The sequence below is a fragment of the Chinchilla lanigera genome, unplaced genomic scaffold (genome assembly GCF_000276665.1).
Source record: "Chinchilla lanigera isolate Chin_1 unplaced genomic scaffold, ChiLan1.0 scaffold00044, whole genome shotgun sequence".
Taxonomy (NCBI): domain Eukaryota; kingdom Metazoa; phylum Chordata; class Mammalia; order Rodentia; family Chinchillidae; genus Chinchilla; species Chinchilla lanigera.
The window spans coordinates 5,570,197-5,587,727 of NW_004955445.1; the positions used below are offsets into that span (position 1 = coordinate 5,570,197).

General features: G+C 43.5%; 1 protein-coding gene across 1 annotated transcript in view; it reads right to left on the reverse strand.

Annotated features, from left to right (window-relative positions):
* Positions 1–1,390: 1,390 nt before the first annotated feature.
* Positions 1,391–17,531, reverse strand: part of Tshz2 (teashirt zinc finger homeobox 2) — a 259,142-nt gene continuing 243,001 nt past the window's right edge. Inside the window, exon 2 of the mRNA XM_005392287.2 lies at positions 1,391–6,362. Within this exon, the coding sequence (XP_005392344.1) occupies positions 3,295–6,362 (3,068 nt within the window). The 3' untranslated portion in view covers positions 1,391–3,294. The remainder of the gene's footprint in view (positions 6,363–17,531) is intronic.

The following is a 17,531-nucleotide window of genomic DNA, read 5'->3' on the forward strand; positions in this document are numbered from 1 at the left end:
TAATTGCTCCAGCGTGTTGGGCTTTCCCTAGATTTCCATATAATCCATGTTGGTAGGGGTGCCAGGGTTAGCAAATAAAAACAGAGGATGCTCTGTTAAGATTGAATTTCAGATAAACCATGAATACTTTTAAAGTATAAATGCGGTCTGTGTGATATTTAGGACATGCTAATACTAAAAAGATATTTGTTGTTTCTTTGTTTTAAATGCAAATATAACTGGATATCCACCCTGCACTTCATCTGGCGACCTTGCATGCCTTTCAACCTGAACATGTATTTTTACCAAGCCGTCCATAAAAAAGGTGGCAGCTCATTGGATCAGAATACATTTCTGCCAACAATTTCAAGGTTAGGTGTGCTGTTAAACTTGTACACTATATTACATGGTAATGACTATAATTTCAAGTCCTTATGCATTTGAGATGCAATGATTTACTCTCTGTTTAATTTCTATTATTCAAGAGCATGTGCCTTTTAAAGATATATACAAATACATACTGAAATTGTTTTAGATGGCTTAGGTCCTAAAATAGGGAAGTACATGTAATATTTTTTAATGAATTTTAAAAGAAAATTTGAATTTAACATTTGACGAAGCCTTCTGTAGGATTTAAGATATATCCAGGAAAGGAAAGGAAATTCAGGTCAAAATTAATGTCTTTTAGGAAACAGATATGGGAAAGCTCCCAAATTCTCCATACTATCTTGACATGCTTTCTAAAACATCGCATCATTTTACACAATTTGGGCTATCATGCATACCAACTCCGAGGGTATCATTTTGTGACCATTTAAGAACATAGTAGGCATAATTCTAAGCAGTGGGTAGAACACTGTATGAATGTTGTTCCAGTAGAGACCACAGGAGCGAAGGCAGCTGTTCCTAGGTGAACAAAGCATCAAGATACCACCTTCACGCAGATGAGGGAACCACTCAGGCCAATTGGCATATTTTTCCTATTAACAGAAACACACTCAGTGCCCACACCATTTTTTCTATACACTCAACACATGCGCACTTCCATTGCTTTGAATGAGCCGCAAATCCTCAGGCACGTTTTCCTGCAGTCCTCTTGGAATCATAGCATAATGGTGACTACATAAGGACGAAGCTTTGGCTTTGCCAGCGATAACACCAGAATATAGTGCCTCGAAGGGCGAAATTAGAAATATTTACTCTGCACAAATGCAGAAAGATGTCAAAATAGCTGTCTTACCTATGTATTTAACAAATACTTTTGTGTATGTTTTCCCAAATTACTGGTTTACCTTCACTTCCTAGAACAGATATCGTACATTTCAGATTTTGATTGAGGATGGGTAAAAGCTTCCCTTTGCTCCCTTCTCCCTATTTATATAACGCAGTTAAAAAAATGATTACAAACCTAACAGGTGGAAAATTGGTCTTTATTATAGCACAAAATAAACATTACCTATTTGTCCTCTTTGCCATGGATGGGATGCACTACTATTGGATTTGAAACACCATCTTTTTTTTAGGGTACTCTGTTTATGTCCACCTTTTTTTTTTTTTTTTTTTTATAAAAAAGCACCCGAAAAGCATAATAGCAAGTTACATAAAATTTAAAATGTTCTATAGCAAATAAATAGGCTGTCGCAGAGCCCCAAACTCGTGTAGATTCAATAGATGCTTTTCGGCTTTTCTCTCCATGGGGTGAGCTGGACAAGTCATGCTGGAAACCAAGAGATGAATCTGCCAGTAACATTTAATTCTCATGATAAAGACATGCAAACAAAAGATATGGTTTTCATTTGGGTCCAAATCAGAAGCTTAGATCTCACTAAGGAAAGAGTTCCAGATCAGATATTTCAACCATTTGTTTCATCTTGGGCATTCTCACACTCAGAAGGAAATCTCTCTACCTCTGTGATGTGAGCCCAAAGCCATACAAATGCCCCCTCCACCTGGAACTCACTTAATGTCCAAACCTGTGTGACTTGATCGGAGAGTCAACTGCTTATAAGCAAAGGCTTGGACAATAGGGGATGTTAAGGGCTTGTCTAGTAAGTGATCATTAGCTTTCTCTATCATATTGTGAATTAATCAAGAGCAAATATGTACTGCAGAATGACACAAACTGGACTGGTATGTGCAACAAGTTTAGCTCATGTTGGGTCCTCATGTTGCAGTGGGGCCCTGGGTGAAGGACAGCTTGACTATATGTGAGGATCTGTAGCATCTGGGGGCATCATGCTGGAGGGGAGAGAAAAGGAGGTAGAGGAGATACAAAAAAAGGAGATGAGAGATACTTGTTAAGATCCAGCCTTCCTTATGCTCAGCATCTGAGAGTGGCTTGTGTTTCTAATTTGCCAAGGTATTTGACATTGGTCTCTGACCTTTTATCTGGAGTTGACATAGTTGGGTGTCAGTGACTACAAAAGGTATGAACTTTTGTGCTACGTGATGCAAATTGTCTTAACACTCTGGGCCCCCTGTGCTTTGTGCATAGGTATGCAGAGAGCCATTTGTTTCTTAATGTGAAATAAAATCTGAAGGGCAAGCATTGCATCTAATTTTGCTAAAGGTGGACTTTGATATTAGTCTACCCTAAAGAAAACAAAAGATGTGAGAAGAAAATAGCCTTCTCTCTTTCATTTTAATGATCTGCAGAGAAGAGTATTTTTCTACCATCTCCTTAAAGACATGTGCTCTTTGGGAGGAGAATTAATGTAGGAAATAAAGGGAGGGAGGTGGAAGGGAGCAATTGCTAAAAAGTAAGCTGCAAAAAGCATTAATTACATGTAAGAATAGTAAAGACAACTTTAAGTTACTTGTGAGCTGATTAAGAAATCTGTCTAGTGACTGCCCTTAGCAACTCTCCCATCTTTATTCTGTTGCTCACCTTTGTACCACTCTGTAAGTCATTAGCATTGCTAAGGGATGACGGCAGGGTGGTGAAACGGAATGGTGAGAGAAGCTAGCACTTGTTAATTGCTCTGAAGGGGAGCCTTGGCTGGACCCTGGAGGTTGGGTCTTGGGTATTAAGGGAATTATGTATCACGAAGGCCTAGAAGCCACATCATCTGTGGACTTCCCCTCTCTAAATCCATCTTACCCTAACTCCCCTCTGTACACTGGAGGACTTGAGAGAACGGGTAGACTTATTTATCATGTTCTGGTCTTTCATAAAAATAAGTCTACGGCAGCAAGCTACTGTCCTGCTTGGCCTCGGGAGACATCAGCTGCCTCTAAGCAGACCCATCTCCTTTCAACAAGCTCCTCATAAGGCTGCTGTCACCATCACCTGGGAGCAAACCCATACCTGCGGAGCTATTCTTCATCCATGTCTGTTACAAACTGTGAATGGTGTTCGGGTGACTTGCTGTGCGTTTTGCTTAGGTGGAGTTTTACCGCATGTTTGCTCACAAAAGTCCGACAGCACAACTTACACTTGAATTTAGAGTCTGTGTCCTCTTCGCCAGCTATTGTTTCCGGAGATCTCTGAGCCGACGACACCCGGGAGATCTCTTGCTCCACCTTGCTTTGCTGGTCCACGGCCATGCGGGTCATGTCCTTCATTTGGAAACCCAGGTGAGACTCTAAGTGACTGATGTAGGTGGAAGGGGTTCTGAACTGGGACGCACAGTCACTGCAGTAAAAGATGGGGTGTCCCTTGTCCATGTTTTTCAGAAATTTTGTCCCGCCTGTTTTCCTAAGCTGGTACTTGACATTCGCCAGCCAGTGGCTGATAGTGGTCATGGAGAGTCCTGTAAACTTGGAGATTTGCATACGCTCTTGCGGGCCCAGGTCGGACAGCAGGTATTTGCCCTCCGATGTCTGGAAGAGGCTCGAGGCAAACTGGGCTTGCAGAATCAGAAGGTGCTGAGGGTTCCAGTTGGATTGCCGGCCTTTCCTTTTATGCAAAGTGGAGACCTCGCTGGAGACATCCTCAAAGCGCCTGACATCCATCTCCAGCTTCATGGGCGGAACCCTGGAGGAAGCGGCAGGCTTGGGCGTGGTTGCTTTCGGAAGGACCTTGACCATGTCAGCGATGTCAGACAGAGCGTGCTTCTGCGGTGGGGACGTACAGGATTGTGCTTGCGAGGACTCGGCTTTCTTGCTTTTGGACTTGGTCAGGTCGATGGGTTGGTCGTTATTCTCAAACAGGTAGCGCCTGGACACACTGGCCGGCCTGGAGGAGGCGGGACTCAGGGCCGGCTTGTCCATGACGCTGAGGCTGGACTTGTGAAACATAGAAATTGTGCTTGAGCTTGGGCTGGAGCAGGAGGGAGAGCGCAGGGGCTCTGTGGCCTTGCCCAGGTGATTGTTCAAGACGGACTGCAGGGCGCTGAGTGGGTTGATGCACGGCAGGGCCGGAGTGTGGTTGGCAAGGGCACATCCGTTACTAAGAGAAGACACCGGCTCCAAGGACTGCGGCTTCTCTTTCTCACTGCTGTCTTTCAGGAGTTTGTCCTCTTCTTTCGGGGGGCACGGCTCAGCCTTTTTGGATTCCGAGGGTGGTTCGCTTTTGGAGAAGGAGTCCCCCTCAGTGTAGCTGAACGAGGAGGCCTCTTCCCGGGGACTTTCTTTCCCGCACTCCTTCCCCACCTCGTCTTTGTCTTCCGACTCCTTCTTCACTTGAGTGTACGGGGCCAGGCTGGTCGGCACAGACACGAGCGGCATGACTTTCCACTTCGGTGCGATTGGCCTTAACTTGTTGGTGAGATTAGGTCTAATCTGCAGAACCTGGGATCCCATGGGCAAGGGGGGCTTGGTGCCCTCTGACAGCTGGTAGGCCGCGTGGATGCTCGGGTACGCGCTCCAACTGGGAGCCCCATTTTGGGCTTTGTTGATGGCTGTGGTTACAGTATTTTCGAGCGACTTCAGAATGTCCCCTCCACCCTTTGAGCCGTCTTCTAAATCCTCCTCCCTTAGATACTGGTATTTTATGGTCGGATCTAAAGGCTTTTGTAGAGGATCTTCATATTCCTCGCTTTTCACGACTTTCTCCTCATTGTTGCTCTCCTCTGGCTTTTCTTTTTTACTCTCTTTCTTTAACTCGGTGGTAGAGGCCGTGCAGTCAGATGTGGAGTTACTCGATGGCTTGGGAGCCAGAGAATCATTGTTTGGGGTCTCTGACAAGGACTGCATTTTCTCCACTGCCAGTGGGTCTAACACCAGCTGCTTCCCTTTCTTGGAGGCAGAGCTGGTGACCTTTAGAAAGTGACCTGTAACCATCATGTGGGTGGTGAGCTGCTGCAAAGTGTCGTGGGAGCTTCCACACTCCATGCACTTTAAGATCTGGGACTTGCAGGCCTCAAACTGCCAGGTGTAGCTGGCGCCATTTTGGTAGCCATAGCGGTTATTGGAGGACAGTTGCAAGTTGGCGTTCTTCTGAGAAGAAAAAGAATCCGCAAAAGATCCGGTGGTTGAATCTGGGGAGCAAGGCCGATTGACATCGAAAACACGCTTCTTCGCCGGAGTGACCATTTTCGATGAAATGGTTGGTACTGGCTCCTTCAAAGGCACTTTTTGGTAATGCTTTGTTTTTATCATATGGACGCTCAAATCTTGGAGAGAATCGAAGGAGTCCCCACAGAACATACATTTCAGGACCTTTTGAGCATCCTCCTTGTCCATATCTTGGAAAGCCCTTTTCCGGGGCTTTGAATAACTCGAGGGTCTCAGCTTGTCCTTTTTGCGGTTGTCATCTTGGTAGTGGCCCGTCTCATTCATGTGCACAGTTAGCTCGACCAAGGTGTCGTAGGCAGCGCTGCACTGCCGGCAGCGGAACCTGCTGGCCCCCGTGAACACGGTCCCGCACATCTTGCTGCTCTGACGATACAGCTGGACCGAGCTGAAGAGGCTGGGCTTAGAGATGGATCTGGAAGGCAAGTTCTGCTGCAGGCTTTTGGATAGCGCATCTTGGTGCCAGTCAAAGTCACCCTTGTTGCTGCCATTGCGCGTATCGCAGTTCCTCCTCTCGCTATTGGACAGCTTGAAACCGAGACCCAGGCCTGACCAATAGGAATCAGAGAGGATGTTGGCGTAGACGGCGGTCATTTTATCCATGCAGTTGTGTGCTTCGTGCGGAAGCTTGGGGTGAGCATTCGCTTTCTTGTCCGAGGCATCTCGGCCGCAGATGCTCTTGATGTCTGACACCTGGTCACTGGCATCGCTTAGCAGGGACTCGTTCTCCGCGTCCTGATTGGACAAATGACTTCCTGGAGAGTTCTGGCAGCTGAAGTAGCCTTTCTGCTCTGGGCCAGTCTCTAGCTCCTCGTCTGTCCCTGTGTCATTGCTGCCCTGAAGCTGAGCTACTGAACCACTGTCCTCCTCCTCCTCCTCTTCTTCTTTTATTTCCTCCTCTTCCTTCAGCTGTTCCTCCTGGGCGTAGCCTGCAAGAGAAGGAGAAGAGATGAAATAACACCAATGGTTACCTATTCCTTTCCAACGTCCCTGCCTAGACTCAGAGCTTCCCATGCTGAACTGACTAGCAATTAGATCTACACACTGTGAACCTCAAGATATGGAAACAGGGAAGAAGCCAAATGATGTCTTTTGTGGCATTTACTGCTTTTTTTTTTTTAGAAAAATGGCAAGCATCATCATTCTCTCCAAGTGACTGACATCCCAAGTTAATAATTCTGTGTTTAAGAAATATCATTCCTTAATGATTCCCATAATGGGACAGTTGCTAAATTCATATGTATAGATTGCAGGAATTCTGAAATTGAAACTCAAATCCTATGAAAGCAAAATAGCCCATGATATTGGTTCATATGAAAACCAAGATTTGGCCCTTGGTATCACAAAAGTAAAATTTTCCAAAATGCTTGGACGTGTTGGCATATACTCATGTAAATGTATTGGTTTTTGAGTACTGAGAAGAAATTTGGATGTACAGCCCACATATTTTTGATAGGCAGGGTCTTTTTGTCATAACATTTTTATTTGTAGAGAGTTGCACTGCAGGAAGAGACATTATGGAGTATGCAAATGAAATCTTCCATCGATAGCCAAAAAATTATGTACAGTCAAGAAATATAATGATTTTAAAATAATTGCAAATGGTGTTAGAATGGGACATTTGGGGACCAACCTATTATTCTCAAACAGGTTTATGAAGACCTTTTCAGACAAGGCTGAAAATGCCCTCTCAATCTTGTTCCTGTAATTTCAAATGGGTTGTGATTTGTGGGGACCTGTCATGAGATGCCAATTATACCTTTGATTTGTAGATGCAAAATGCTATTGGGGATGCATGCTTTCCCTTCTCTGAAAGGATTTAGGGCTAGTAATTGCATAGGGAAAATGGAGACACGAGAGAGCGGGTGTAAAGGGAATTAATGGGCAAATATCCATCAGTGGAGACGGGGAATGTGATTGTTTATGCCCATGGGTTCATTTGCTTCACCTGGACTTTCAGGCCATGTGAATAAAATGCAGCCCAAGATGTATCCAAGCAAAGGAGGCTCAGCCTTGGATTTGCAAGGATCACGGGTTCACAATGCAGTGCTTTCCTTGCATGCTTGGATTTCTCTTTCACCAGTGGGTGGCTCACTGGAAAAAGCCCTAGAACAGGTGGTGGCATTTCTACCCACCAAGGATGAAGTCTGGAAGTGGAGGCCAGCAGAGAGAGTCAGAAGTGAAGGGGTGGGGTAGGAATAGGCGGGTGTAGTCAGGAACCCCAAAGGTTGACAGTGATGATGAGCATGAACAAAGTTAACTGAGGAATTACTATTTCCCGAGAAGCAAGCTAACCACTGCAAACACATTTTTCCATTTTGTCTAATAGCCACACAATGTAGGCACTACTATTATTTTCACTGTGTATTTCATCATGGGGGAATTGAGGCTTAAAGTTAGGAAATTCACACAGGTTCACACAGCTAGGAGCATAGGATCACCACTTGAACTCAAGCCTGTTTGATGCGACAATGCTTAATCTTTCTGAGTAGGTGCCACCCTTTTCTCTGTAACTAACCTAATGAGTAAGAAAACTTTGCCAGGACCCAAAGGTTAAAGGTGAAGCAGTGAAATTCAACCAAAATGTTGCTAAATAGATAACCTCCTCAGGAAGGAGAACTGTGAGAATATTGCGGACACGAGCCCGTGAATTTAAGGCATGACGCTATAAAACAAGAAGAAATGTAAAAACTCAGCATAGCAGAGAGTTTTACGGCTATGTCTGTTGTTTTATTGTTACTGGTGTGGTGGTTTTGCTTTCCCAGAAAGTTGACAAGTGGATTTTTTTTTATGAAATTGGTGTTGCTGGACTCTAGTTCCATAAATTGATTTGAAGAAACAAAAATTACCTGTGCTGGTCAAAATGAGTGGTCACTATTTGCAAGGAAACTGTAGTTGAAAGTAACTGAGGGACCAAAGTAGACTAGCCCCTTCATTCTCATAAAGTTTTCTTTTCCCTACACTAACTTATATACCGGCAAAACCATTTATACCATTAAGGTCAAGGAGAAAGTTCACGTGATAAAATTCATCCATGAGTAGCTACTGAGTCGAGTAAGGTACTTCAAAAGCCAGGTGAATTTTATCAAACAGTCATTTTGAGGATGAAATTAGGCAAATTTTATTAATCAAAATAGGATCACCACTGAAAAATGATAGCATGCTTTTATTCTAGGGTAAATACTGCATCAATGGGGTTAGGCAGGACTGTTCTAGGCTAAGAGATAAAATCACCATATTTATGGCAATGTGATCACAGCAGCAAGGTGTGTGTATGCATGCATGCACACATGTGCACTTGCATGTACACAGGTGTATATATACACACACCGAATGAGTGAGGAAGTCTGGGGGGGAGGAAAAAAGCTTTCTTTCATAGCAATTGGTTAAAGGTGTTGCTGGGTTTTTTTCGTCATCTTAGTGCCTAGAACGCTGCCTGGCACTCAGTAGGAAGTTGGTGGGAAGTAATTTGTGTTTCATACTGTGTGTGTTGATGAAATGTACATGTGTATCTCCTCTGTACACACGCACACACATACACACACACACACACACATAATGTGCCCAGCCAATACAGTCATTTTCAAACAAGGAGAGAAGAAGAAGTGATCTTTTTTTTTTTCTGCTGACATTTGGAAGCTGAGCTTTCTGGACCAGCTCAACCTCACAATCTACTTTGTCCTTCTAAATGGATTCCCCAGAAGAAAAGTCGGAGACAGCACACGCCTCCCCCACAATACAGATAAAATTTTCTGCTTAATTAGGCATTGACATGTTTACTATAACCTTTACAGAAGAGTAACTCGTGCTGAGAGACCCTTTTTGTCTGTTTTCCTCTGCAGAACAGACTAAATCTCGTGCACCCGATAAGGTAACGCGTTGAAAAGCTTCATAAAAAAAGGTGCCAAAGCATCTGTCAAAGTAAGTGTATTTTAACAATGGCTGAGGGTTCCAAGGAGTTCTAAAGACCACATTTTAATATTATACATTTAAAACTGTTCGCTTGACTTAAGTGATTTTGTTTGCCACTGGCAGTTAAGGCAAGAGAGAGAGAGAGAAGGCAACCATAATATGGGTGATCGGGGTGTATAATGAGTATCTGTCTCGCTCTCTATCGATGATTTGTTTAATCAGACCGCATCGTGTGCAGATCTTGGTGGAGGTGGATGAGTGGCAAGTTTATTCTTATGAAGACTCACTTAACAAAAGAAAATGATCACAATGATGCTAAGGCACAGGAAGAGAGAGCTGTGCTCTCTACCTTCTGCTGATTTGGGGGGGGAGAGCAAACTTTATGGTAGTAAACGTCCCTTCTTCTAACCTAAATTCTGCTTGTGTCCCTTAGTGCTGTTTGGATTTGAGCACAGGCAACTTCTGCATTCCTGGGACAGCTGGTTCATGAACAAACCCCTGTCTGTTCTTTGTCCCACTGACAGACTCAGGAGACCATTTTTCTTCTTTTCTACCACATGGCCACTGCTCAGCCTGAGATGCCATTCTGTACGGCAGTGTGACTCAGTGATCTTCCTGCGTCTATTTACTACAACCTGTTGCTAGAACCTCCTACATAAAATGGGCCAGGTCATGGTTTCTCTGCCTAGAATTTCTTCCTCTGCACCTTCAAGTCTCAGCCAGTGGCCTTTTCTCAGAGGGGTTTTCCCCACCAGTTTCTGTCCGGTGCGTAGCCCTCCATCATGTCATCCTACTCACTGAGTGCCTGTAGCACATGCCAGTGATCTTGTTTGTTTGTTTATTAATTGGATGTCTCCTTCCACCGAGTGGGAAATTAAAATGTCCTTATAAAGACAGAGACCTTGCTTCTCCCCCGCACACAGATCACACCCTGGCACACTTGATTACATCCTGCCCACAAGTGATTTGAATGACTGACTGACTGACTGACTGACTGACTGAATGAATGAATGAAAACACAGGTTATGCAATGAAAGAGGGTTACTTCAAAAGTGCAACTGATATCTGGTGGGTAAAGACACCCCCACTCTCACTCCATGTACATGCTGTAGGAATTACAACACTCCTTAAGAACTTTACTCAATCATAAACCCAGAACGCCTCCCTAAATCATCTTTTCAGGTGACACAAGCCACCAACTTCCTTGTTGCCCACCTCTTGGGGCTGTGGCCTGACACTTGTAAGTATGACAACTGCAAATTAGCATCAAGACTGCAAACATCAGAAATTATGCTTTTAAGATGAACAGACTTTGATTCATACATGGGATCCTTGAGGCTGTAGGTCAATTTTGCCCGTAACAGACAAAGGTAAACCCCATAACTTTTGTGACACATGTTACACAAATATTGGGGTAATTGTTTCCTGAATTCTTCATTTTAAAGAGAAGAAATGTTACTGGAGAAATATTTCTGCTGTAAACTTTTTACTCTACTATTATGTGAGTAACAACTGGAAATAAATCCTTAAATTTTAGGATTTTCCTCTTAAATTAAAGGCTTAACAATAAAAAGCAAAAATATTGTTTTTCAAGTGACCTACTCAATTTTTCCAAAAACCTCTAGTCAGAATGATTTAAATGAAATTGTGCAAAATAATTCATGTGTGGCTTTGTGTTAGATATCAGATTTTTGCTAGCATACTTTTTTTTTTTTTTGCAGTTGCCTTCAAAATCCATAATCAAGTATTTACCGTGGAAACACTGACAGTTTTTTAAATGGCAGTAGAGGTGGAGCAGTTATAACCCAAGAACAATTTAAAACTCAAGAAGGCTGATTTTCAAAAATAAACCAGAATTCAACCAAGATCTCATTTAACAACAAATCCGATGGTGACAGGATTATTTTCACCAATCCGCTCCAGTAAATGACAGTTTAAAATCACAGGCAGGGTCTGCAGTGTGTAAATGAGGGAGGGGGAAGACTTCTGGCCACGTACCCAGTAGGTAGACTGCGTGATGCCACAGAGCATGGCCTTCCTGTCACGAGTTCCCAGTGTTTTGGCGACTGTGGTCTAAGAGTCTGTTAGCGTGTATATTATTATTGGCACTAATTGGCATTCTTGTTGGCAGCCCGAGTAGAGAGATAGAGGATTTAGTGTTCAAGCAAACCGAGCTACTTTTCAGTGGTGGCCAGGCCCACGGTGAGGGCCTCAGAGGCAACGTGGAGAGATACTTTTGCTTTATTTCTGCTTTTTGTTTCAGGACGGCGTGAGACTGGAGGACTGTGGGGACCCTTGACCCTACTGGACCACAGGCCAAGGGTCACCCAAGTTCATGCACATTTCCAAGTGGGGAAATTTCCAACAGCCACAGCATAATTCAAAGTGTGTAGATGGTCATTCTTGCCATCCTATATATTGCTCATGAGTGCAAATGGGACCTACGCACACTGATCGGGAGTGGGGCAAAGGTTCCTCCCTCCATCTGAGTATCAGAAACAAACAAACAAGAGGAACTCTTTATCTAAGGAAATGTTGAAGATGGAGTGGGTATAGTAGCAAGGAGGCTTAGCCTGAGACCAAAAAAATGCCCTGGAAACAAATGAAGAACTTTCTGGAGGTCATCACAAGCAACATCACTCTATTTCCTGAAGACTGTTCAGTTAATTGGAACATTTCACATGTAGGATGGATGGGCATGGGGGGGGGTCTTATGAAAGAAGTCTCCATTTGCTTAATATACTTTTTTGTTTGTTTGTTTGTTTTTCTCCAGTACCGGGAACCGAACTCACGACCTTGCGCTTGCCAGGCAGGCACTTTTGCCGCTGAGCTAAATCCCCAGCCCCCGCTTAATATACTTTTGTTATTGGCACTTTCTAGGGCCATTGCCCTGGTCTTCGAGACTGTGAGCTGTTTTCTAACTGTGCTTTGTGCCTTTCTCCATGTCTCTGCTATCTGCACTAGAAGACTAAGCTAGTTAAGTCAGGAGAAATGGATACTTGATCAACCTTTTGTGGTTCATCTGTTTAGTCTTTTAATCAGAGATATTTATTTTTCAGCTATCACTGCCAAGATGCTTTAGTCAGGTTTCATGGAGGCTTCCATCACAGTGGTTCTCTGAAGACCAAGAAGAGGAGAGAAATGAGTTGTAGATGGAAGTTGGACATGAGGTTGGGGAGAGAGATTATGAAAAAGTTTCACATTCCCAAAGGAAGGAAGGAAGGAAGGAAGGTAACTGAAATGGATTAAGTAGGCCAGCGGAGTGTAAAACTACCCTCAAAGATAAGTAGCAACAGATACTCAGCTACATATACAGAGAGATGCTCACAGGCTGTGGGTGACTGCGAAGTTTGTACTATGTTGAAAGAATACAACTGGTTCTCAAGGAATTCTCATAGGCTTAGGGTTGCCAGATATTTTGTTTGGACAAACTATATAGATGAAACCAAATATGCTGGGGACCCAACCATTTGAACCCAGGGATCCGGGGACAGCATGGTAGAAGATCTGGCATGTTTTTATGGTTCTCTCCTATACCAGCTCTTTGAATCTCAGTTTCCTCATCCATTTAGCTTACACAGTAGTGATCATCCCAAGCCTGCCTGCCTCACCACTACAAAATGTTCCACAAGTCCTCCCTACTCAAAGTATGGCCCTTGGACCAACAGTATCAGGGTCAGAGTGCAATGCAAAGTCTCAGGCTCACCTAAGCCTACAGAATAGGAAAAGTTGAACAAGATGTACAGAGGATTCATATGCTCACGAAAGTTTGAGAAGCCCTGATGTGAATTACAAAACTGGTAATTAGTAGAGAGATACTTAGTTATCTACTGCTCTAGACCTCTGCTTGTAAGTTATATGTGGAAACCAGCTTTGTGAAAAGACTAAATACCTGTTGCCTAGAGAACTTAGCCTCATCTTTCTCAAGAAACACAGTGTGAAAGAGAAATAAATTGATGATTCCAGAACTGATCAGTGAGCGAATATGTAAGATTGCCCAGCAGGCTTGGGATCAGGCAGACCTTATCTCAGGTCTGTCACTTACTGCTTAATGTGATTTTGGGAAAATCAGTGAAACTTTCAAAACCACGGCCTTCTCATCTATAAAATGGGAATAATAATAGTGTCTACTTTTAAGATTGTTATGAGTGGCAGATACTAAAGCTGTAAGACTACATTGTGACTCTCCAGGCACAGATCCAAGGACATTATACACACTGTCTATCCTGATCTTCAATCTGAATCTACAGATGGCTGAAATCAGTTGACTTCAGCATTCTTTGCTACCCTTAAATCTTATTCTGAGCCAACAGCTTTTAGGAGGTATTTGCATTGGATATGAATTGGTTTTGTAAGTGTCATGCATAAGAAAAGAGCTCCCTCCAGTTTGGGTTTTGTTATTTAATATTAAATCATTTGTGTGAGATCTAGTGGTATATGTGTCGAGAACTTCTATAGAAGTTATGTGCAAACATCAAATAGCAACTTATTAGGTCATTACCTATAATGATAATGTCTGCAATCTTCAGGAAATAAAGCAACTCACTATCTGAGAGAAAAAGGTCTTTGAGGCCCCAGGCTTTGTACTGAGAGAGATGACTAATGTTGAAAGCAGAAGGTCTCCAAGAAAAATGCTTTATACTCAGCCACCTAGAATTTCAGTCCAGTGTGTATTATTATTGGGACATGTCTTGATGACAATTTTAAAAAGCAGAGTGAGAAAATATTCATGGAGAAGAGTGCAAAAGGGACCACTTCCTAAGCTTCCTGGTAGCTTCTGTTTAGAAATCGTTATCCTTATATTATTCTCACACCGAGAGAACCATAAATCAGGAACAGAAGGGAAAAGTGAAACAAAATAGGAACAAAGACACTACACTATAGGATGGAGACTTTCCTAACGACTTACATTTTCTTAGGCTGTGCCTTTTCAAATGGTAACAAGTATCTTCAGCAAAATATGCTTACTTGTTTTCTGTATATTTTTCCACATAAAGATATATAAACACACACACACACACACACACACACACACACACACACACACACAGTTCTTTCCAATGCTGGAAAGTTTTTATTTTTTGTAAGAAAAGAGGGAGTGAATCACTGTTCAGAATGACTTTCAGAAAGTATATGAAGCTGATACACAATCTGTATTCTTTCAGGCATATATTTCAGTTTTACTTGAAATAACATCGTTAATACAGCTGTCCCACAGAGCTAGAAGGTGATCTTGTTTCCTTCTTGCCTGGTTTGAAGTCAAACATCTTTTCTTTTCTTTTTTCTTTTTTTTCCTGGCAAGTGCTGCTTCTTTCTCTGAAATATTTCATGCAGATAATGGATAATGACCACTTCTCATGGCCTTTTCACAGAAAATGTCTAACTGTATTAGCCAAGAATGGACAAATTTTAACCTGCTTCTTTTTGCTAAGTTCATGGCTGTGACCACTTCCTATTAAGAAAGAAAGGAAGGAAGGAAGGAAGGAAGGAAGGAAGGAAGAAAGAAAGAAAGAAAGAAAGAAAGAAAGAAGTCCAGCCCTTCCTTGGTGCTAAATTGGCACTGTCAGAAAATGGTCTGGCACTTGCTTTTTGGGTGAACAGTCTTTGCTGTCTCCAGAATCACAGAAGCCCAAGGTACAAAGATCTTTCATGGCCTAAGGTCAGTTCCCCAGACAAGGAAGGGTGCCCTGACCTGCGTATTCCATAATCCTACCAGAGTCGCTTTGGTATTGGACCTTCCACCTCTTTTTTGTGTTGGATTCTTCACCAGCATGATTAATTGTGACCAGCCCTCAGACAGCTCACTGTAGAGTTCCTTCCTACTCCTCCCACTTTGACACCGAACTGCCTTTTCTACCACAATGCATCAGATCCACCCTATGTACGAGGGAGAATTTCTACTGTAGTTCAAGGTTTCTTGATACGTTTTCCCCTGCTTATCAACACTCCAGTTAAGTGGCTGTGTGGCATCTGCTCACACACCTTCAGTGACAGGAGCTCCTGGCTTTGAGGCCGCTTGCTTCCTACTGTACCAAGCGCGAATAGCTGACTTCGATGGAAACTGAACTCATACGTAAGAGCTGGTGGTCTGATGTTTTGACACATATCACATTATTTGACCTTCACAATCGTGGTGTATTCTAATTTCCTTCTGTAAGGATGAAGAAATTGAGTTGCAGAGAATGTTAATGACACTTGCAGAGCTACATAGCTGAATCGGGACTTGCATTTGTGCCTCTTGGGTTCTTATTTTTCCTTCACTCTCTGGACCTAATTCATTAACTAGAAATGTCATTTCTATTTCAGCAGTAAACATAGAAACTCTGCACCTGGTCATCCACCTCTCCGCTACCACCCCTTTCGGGTGCCACTATCTCTTTTTTGGTGGATATCAGGGCCTCCTATTTGATGGCTGCTCTGCAGTCTGCTCACCCGCATGCCCATGACAATGAGCCGCTAAGTGTAGACTCGGGGCCTCTGTTATCTCCTCAGTGGCCTTTCTGGGTGCTCGGGTTCCATGCTTTCTGGGTCATCCCTGTGAAAACCTGCCGTTTCCATCTTCGGCCTATGCCTCTACATCCCTTTGGTTAAGTTCTTAAAAGCCAAATTCTTCTACTGTTCCCTAAACTCACCAAATTCTTTCTTTACCCTTGGAAATTCTCTCTCTTTCATGGAAGTTTCCCGCATTTGCCTGTGTCTGAGCCTGTCTTATCCTTTCTGTCTCTGTCCCAGTGTCTTTTTCAGGGGGTCACTGGATCTGTAGCCCACTCACTCCCCGTAGATCCACCATGGCCAATGTCAGCTTCTATCTGCATCCCCTGTTTTCTCTTTTTGTAGTCTTTATCTCAATTTCCAAATATTTGAACCCCCTATTTACTTGTCTTCTCAGTAAAACTGTAAGCTCCGTGGCAGCAGGTCCAGTCTATCTGGCTCACTGCTGCCTGGCCACAGCTCGCCTTGGTCAAATATTTGTTGATTCTGTGGATAAATAAAATAATGATTGGGCCAATGAATTAGCGTACGATTGCATCAGTAAAGCATGACTTTCTACCTGACAATCTTGGATTTGATCTATTGGCCTCGATGCGCTTTGGAGCTATGGAGAATAACAAGATGGCCCTTTCTAGTAGGGTGTTCTTGTGGGTCTTTGAGGCATCCACACAGGGGCTGAAGTGCCAAGGGCAGCCGGTCCCTCTGAAGGCCCCATGAGGTCAGGTGCAGGTATGATGTGGATCCAAGGGGCCCTCACTTCTGAAATCTCTTCCTCTCTTCTTCTTCTTGCCTCAAACCCTACAATTTCACTTTGTTCATATAACAGGAGGCAAAGCAAGAACTCATCCCCAGTAAAAATGTGAAGACATACCCTCTTATCTCACCCACGTGCTTCAGAGGGCGTGAGTTCACTGGCTCATTTTCTGGCATCTGATTTCTATAAAAGAACACATATCCCTTGGAGCCACCTGGGTCGCCCTCATACTCTCAACTGCTGCTTCTCAACCTGGAGCGGGTTTGTTCCTCAGGGGATGATGCTTGACAATACATGAAGACATTTTTGATGGTTACATGCGAAGAAAGGGATGCAGCTGGCATCTAGTTGGAGGAGGGCAGGGGTGCTGAGCAACACGCTACAGCACGCAAGACAGCCCCCACACCAAGAATTATTCAGCCCCCTAGGTCAGTAGTTTAGAATAGTTGCAATGTCAAGGTCAGCTAAAGCTTTAAGAATCCAGGCTGAGGAGGGGTGTTTTCCATGCCCCCTGTGGCTGTCAGTGAAATAGGGGCTGAGTGGAGAAAAAGCTCTGTTATTCAGCAGAATGAGAAGGGAAAGTGTGTGTACCACCTTTGTGGGTGCTGGCACACGGGGCTGGAGATGATGCAGGCTGTCTGTGATCAGCTCTCCCTTGCCATGTCCCGCGTGGTCATCCTGAGCAGGTCAATGACCTCCGCAGCCTCAGTCTCTCCCTCTAAGACGCCGAGGTAATAATAGTACCTGCCTCACATAGTTCTATAAGTATCAAGTGAGATAACTGGAAAGAGCTCAGAAGGCCTGGCAATAATAAGCACTCAAAATAAGTCCACTTTCATTACTACAAGAACAAAAACCTAGTCAATGAAGAGCAATGCTATGGAGCTGGATTTCTCAGGATTTTTAGAATTTGCTCTTTCAAGTTTTGGCTGGGAAAAAA